General features: G+C 43.8%; 1 protein-coding gene across 1 annotated transcript; it reads right to left on the reverse strand.

Annotated features, from left to right (window-relative positions):
• Positions 1 to 3,546: 3,546 nt before the first annotated feature.
• LOC101356989 (testis-specific H1 histone) lies at positions 3,547 to 5,765 on the reverse strand. The gene is made up of 2 exons (XM_012557899.2): positions 5,694 to 5,765; positions 3,547 to 4,446 (listed from the first exon to the last, which is right to left on the reverse strand). The coding sequence occupies exons 1-2, from the start codon at positions 5,763 to 5,765 to the stop codon at positions 3,547 to 3,549; spliced, it is 972 nt and encodes a 323-aa protein (XP_012413353.2).
• Positions 5,766 to 5,970: the final 205 nt, after the last annotated feature.

The following is a 5,970-nucleotide window of genomic DNA, read 5'->3' on the forward strand; positions in this document are numbered from 1 at the left end:
TTTGCATTAATATGTTTGCCTACATAAAAAGATGTCTTGTGGAGTCCATCAATAGACTGTGAGGCCCTAGTCAACATCTATGACTGTAGTGAAGTGGAGACAGCAAAGGATTTGCAGTCAAAAGTCATGTATATTTTCTAAACATTGGCTTTTTTTCACCTAAGACCTATCTTAAAGAATGAAATGAAAGTAAGATGAAACAATGCATAGGCAAGTACAAACTATCTTATAAATGAAAGAGCCATAATTGACAAATTAAGTGGAATTTTTTATCTTTTCAACAAGTTATAATTTATATGGTTCAGAAAACAAATACAATAAGGTGAAGAGTCATTTCTACCTATCCGTTACAGTTCTCATTACTTTCCTCTCATAATAGACTGTGTATCCTTCCAGAATTTCTTCATGCAATTACAAAGAGATATTCATATTTTCCCTCTTTTTTACATAAAAGGTAGAATAGTATACTGCCTTGAACTTTTTTTTTCACTTAATGTATCTCGTGGAGCCTTTCATAACAATACGTAGAGAATCTTCCCTTTTTACAGCTGTATGCTATTTCACTGTATGTACTGAAGGTTCACAGTTCACGTGATCCAATATTTGGATTATTTCCATTTTTCTTGTTGTTGTTAATGCGATGCTGCATATTAAAGACCTTGGACATAAGTCATTTCGCAAGTGGTATCAATATCTAAAGGATAAATTTCTAAAAGTGACTCTGCTGGATCAAAGGATATTTGCATTTATAATTTTGATAGTCAAATTCCTTCCATTAGGGGTTGCAGTGATTACACTCCCTAGCATTGTATATGAGTGCCTGTTTCTCCAATGGAGTAGATTCTCAAACATTTGGATTTTTGACCATCTGGAAACCCTGGTGGCGTAGTGGTTAAGAGCTATGGCTGCTAACCAAAAAGTCAGCAGTTTGAATCCACCAGGTGCTCTTTGGAAACCCTATGGGGCAGTTCTACTCTGTCACCTGGGGTCACTACGAGTTGAAAATCGATTCAAAGTGTTTCCTGCTGTCGCACATACGGTCGCTATGAGTCAGAACTGACTCTAAGTCACCTAACAATAACAACAACAAAGGCCATTTGTGTTAACCGTTTTAAAAACAATCATCAAATATTTGATGGTGGATAAGTGGTTAGAGGGTATCTAAGATTCATTACAACTCTAACACCCGATTATCTGATCAACAGTTGAGGCAAAAGGTAAGAAAGCAAAGAACTGAGGTGAGAGATGCTCCAGTTGCTCCGACTAAAGTTAAATATCCAAATACTCCACTAGAATGTGAGCCCTGGAAAGTGAAGGTTACACTTTATATCTTATATTCCCAGCACAGGGCCCAGAATCTTGCAGGCACTTAGTCATTAATGGAACACTAGGGATGATATTAGCTATACTTGAGAATTCCCTTCCAGAAGTACCCAGCTAGCATTATGATGTGGATAATCTAGACAGCTTGCCAATGAGTTATGGTCGTTTATTATGTCATTAGGGTACAGTCACCATAAAGCTTATCTAGGAAAAGTAATCTGAAATGAACATTGTTGGCTATATAGGGTCAGGGTCTGGGTCTGGCTTGTTTGCCACTGGTTCGGTATAGGGCAGGCACTCAATAAGCTTGTTAACTTTGCTGAAGGAATGAATGGAAATTTGCTTCAATGAAGAAACCATCATAATGCAAACAGAAGGATGATGATCCCCAAGAAATTTAGAGGACAAGTTGGCAAGACTCTGACAGTGTCCTTCCCACCCTATTTTAGAGGAAAGGAGCTTTTAATTCTTGATCACCTGGCTCTTTAGGTAAAAGCATTCCCAGACTATACAGGGGCAATATATCTGGCTATAATAACGGCATTTGGTTTTGTTCTAATTGTGTTCAATAGACACTGTTTGATTTTCTCACTGCCTCTTTTCAGGTGGCTCCCTATTCTGAAAGATTGTTTGCTGCATTCTACCATTCACATAATTCAAATGCATAGCTAAACTTAATTTCAGCATGGGGAAATTTCGAAGTCCAAATCATCTATAGATGAGATACACTGCAAACATTTTGCTGTTAGTGGGCTTAAAACAATGATTCTCAGTTAAGGGTGTGGGATGGCAAATATTAGCATCACTTAATTTTTTTTTTTTTAACACACATACGCTGTTCCTTTCAAAAGATATCAGACTCTCCTGGGGGAAAAGTTGGTCAGATACCACTGGAAAAGCTCCCCAGGTGATTCTAACACCTTCCCACCTCCCACCTTCACTCTCACCTCTTTTCAAGAACAAAAAGCACTTCCCAGATATTTTCCCTTTCCCCACTCCTTTGCTTTCTGCTGGAAACAGCTAGTTGTTTCCAGGAATCAGTACACTGGCATTTTACTTCCCTTGGAATCATCTCTGTGTCCTGTCATAACCTATGGCATGGGAACTGCTCCCACACTGTCCCTAACCTCTGCACTCAGAACTAAAAGAAATACATTTGCTCCATGCTCGGTATATAGAGCACAATACGTTTCTTTTTTTTAAGCAAAACAACTAGATATTATATAGTCTTCTATATCTCCTTATACTTCTGAATGCACTTTGTAAATTTTCATAGTTCCCTTTCTCAGGCGTTAATACTTTCCCAACTGATATTTCCCCTGTGGTTGAATTCTGTCAAGCAAAGTATGTCAGGATGCTTAAGCTCCCCCTACCCCTTATTATTTTACTGACACTTAAATCACCTAAAATAATCCTAGCCCACTCTCAGCTTTTCACAGAGAAGGAAACCAAGACCATAAAAGGTTAAAGAATAACTCTGTTAAGGTCAGAGTGGCCGAAATCTGACTAGAATCCTGGTTTCCTAAGTACTGATTTAGTATAGTTTTCTGCTATACCACATTACCACCCCACCACAAGTTATTTATACGTATATTTAACACACACTGATGAGCACCCATCCTGTGCCAGGCCCTGTGCTAAGATGCTTTCACAAACTATTCCATTTAACTGAGGATTAACATATCACATTTTTTAAACTAAAATAAATTATCAATTCAGGGCAAAAACTGGAAACTCATTACAATCAATTTTGGGAGAAGGGACTGCCTAAAGGGAATTTCAGGTGAGAACACTTTTAATCAGTGGGACCACTCTACTCTTTTGTCCCAATGATGCCCTCCCTTATATACCCCCTTCCCTTATACGCCCTCCTCCCCAAAACTCAATTTAGATTAGCTAGGGTGTCTACATTAATTCAACACTCTTGTCTGACCTGGTTAAGTTGCTGGTTTTCTTCTTTCTTTCTGAAAAGCACTTTCCTGGATCCTGCACCAGGAACAGAATCTCAGCCCCGTTCCTCTGTTCACCTCAAACACCCCTGCTACAAATCTGACCTTAACACCCACCCTTTCTCTTCCACTTGCACCAAAGAGGAAACAGACACAATGTGGTGGAATGGTCTTGTAAATAGTTTTGTCCATTTCAATGAGTGTGACAGCAGCTGTTCTTTGCAGCCTAAGGGGAAGGGCATCTATGCCTGAAGGGAAGGAAGCCGCTCCCCAACTAGGGATTCTCAGTGGCAGTCTGAGGACTTTCAGATTTAGAAGTCTTGGTGCGAGCCGCCTTGACGTCCTGGGTCTTAGCCTGCCCACTAGAGGTGCGGTCGGTTTTAACCGGGCTTGGCTTCTGGATGGTTCGTTTTACCGACTTCTCGGAGTCCTGCTTCTTCTCTTCCCTTTGCTTTGAGCTTGGCCTCTTGGCCTCTCGTGTTGTAGGCCTCATCTCCTTCGAAGTCCCTGGTCTCCCCTCTTCCATCACCTCGGGTCTCGCTTCCTCCTTGGCCCTCGGGCGCACCTGGCCCTTGGCTCTTGGCCTCTGCCTCCTCATCCTCAAGGCCACCTTCGTGCTCCGCCTCCGTACTTCCCTGGCCTTCTTGGCCGCCTTGCGAGGCGGGCGGCGCTTCCGTGGGCTCCGGGGCCCCGGTGGGGCCTTCCGCGGAGAGCGGGAACTCTCTTCCAACCTCGGGCGTACTATCTTCCTCCTCTTAGGCTTCGGATTCTTCCAGACCCTGAAGTAACCCGCGGCGTCGCTGCCGCTAACCCGGAGGAGCGTGCCCTTAACCTCAGGCCTAGGCGTTTCGCCCGACTGGCGGCCACTCTTCCTGCGCACTTCGTAGCCCGCATTGCCAAGCTCCCTTTTGAGAGCCGCAAGAGTCAGCCCTTGGTGTTCGGCGATAGCCTGGAGCAGCAGCTGGGACACTTTGAGCACGGAGCGCGTACCCCGCCTTCGCGATCTCGCGAGCATTTTTCCCACGGGCAGCTGGGTTTTAACCTGAGCGCCAAGGGATTCGCCACTGAGCTCGGCCAGCTCGGCCTCCTCAGCCATGGCCCCGCTCCCGCCTCCGCGGGGCCACTGGCTTTGGGCGTCACCGCCAAGGCGTGATCTAGGCTGAGGCTGGCCGGGCTACGTCACAAAGGCGGGCGCAGCCGAGATATGCATGTCCTAATAAGAGGGCTGTCAGGTCTCATCCAGGTAGCGGCCATCTTCATTTCTAACAACCAATCAGACGCCACTTTCTTCTTGGTCGAAACCAATCGAGATTTTCAGCGCCTGCGCACCCCTAACGAGCACAGTCCTGTGTAATCTCCAGAGTTTTGAGCCCTAGTGCATTGCCATAGGAGCCTTAGTGGCGCAGTGGTCAAGCATTTGGTTGCTAATCCAAAGATCTGCAGTTCAAATTCACCAGGCGCTCCTTGGAAACCCTATGGGGCAGTTCTACTCTGTCCTATAGGGTTGCTATGAGTCGGAATTGAGTTGACCACAATGGGTTTGTTTTGGGTTTTAAATTGCCGTAAATCAGAATAGACTCCACTGCAATTAACAACAAACAAATTCTCATTGATCCTGACCTCGACCTCCTGAAGTCCGCTAGTTTTCTGTGGCCTTGCATACCGTCTTACCCACAATTCCCTAAGGTGAGAGAAGCTATTCCCAGCTATAGTAAAACAAGCAAGGCAATGCCTATAAAAAGTAAATGTGCTTGTCTGTGAGACACAACTCGGCCTAGAAACTCACGTTTAGGTTAGTTCTCATCAGTTACTTATCTGCAGTCATGTCTCCCTGACTCTCCCCACGGGATTTTTGCAAGAACATGAGGCGATGAACAGGAACTGCTGTGATGCGTCTACCCTAAACAATAATTCCCGTACCTGGGAAGTTTAGATGCATCATTCAATCGGACTGGAACAATCCAGATTTCAAACAGCCTAAGAATGCTGGTCTAATCATTATTCTTTGAATATACACTGTTCTTTTCTGCCCATCCCTTTACCTTTGCTATTCCCTCTCCTTGGATTGCCTGCTCTCTTTGTCCAACCAGATAAATTGTGGACAAAAAAAAAACCAACCTGACCTTGGAGCTGGAAGACATCGATACATATCCTAGCTCATTAATAGCCATATGACATTGATAAATTCTTTATTATCTTTGTATCTAAAAAAATTAGGCTAATAATCCCTTCTTACGAATATTACAGAATTACCGCAAAGGTTCAGAGGAAGTGGTGACTTTTTGTAGATGAGCAAGGACTATCCAAATGTAAGGGAAAAACTATTTTATTTTCTGGCCGAAGACCAGAGAGGGGTGCCTTCAGGCACGGCTGAAAAGAGGCTGTCGTGATTGAAGAACCGTATCCTGAGCATTCCTAAACCTGACTGTAACCTATTACTTCTCTAATAAACCCCATAAACATGAGCATTGTTTGTGAGTTCTCTGTGGCCATCGCAACGAATTATCCAACCCAGCAGAGAAGTAGAGAGTGCCGTGGGAGGGACAGTTGGTGTCTGTGACATAAACTTTGAATGTTTATGCCTTGTCATTTCAACTAAATAGGTCCCTGAGAGCCAGATAGTCTTTGGACTTCTATGACCCATTCAGCACCTAACACGATCCTTCCTTATACATAGCAGGTATTTGATCAGTTCTCC

Source organism: Trichechus manatus, unplaced genomic scaffold (genome assembly GCF_000243295.1).
Source record: "Trichechus manatus latirostris isolate Lorelei unplaced genomic scaffold, TriManLat1.0 scaffold00123, whole genome shotgun sequence".
Taxonomy (NCBI): domain Eukaryota; kingdom Metazoa; phylum Chordata; class Mammalia; order Sirenia; family Trichechidae; genus Trichechus; species Trichechus manatus.

Bases quoted from the DNA above. Each gene is read 5' to 3' on its own strand.
- LOC101356989 (XM_012557899.2), bottom strand. From the start codon at position 5,765: ATGGCCACAGAGAACTCACAAACAATGCTCATGTTTATGGGGTTTATT. The intron at 4,447-5,693 runs GTTTAGGAATGC...TTTGTGACGTAG, and splicing joins AAGTAATAGGTTACAGTCAG to CCCGGCCAGCCTCAGCCTAG.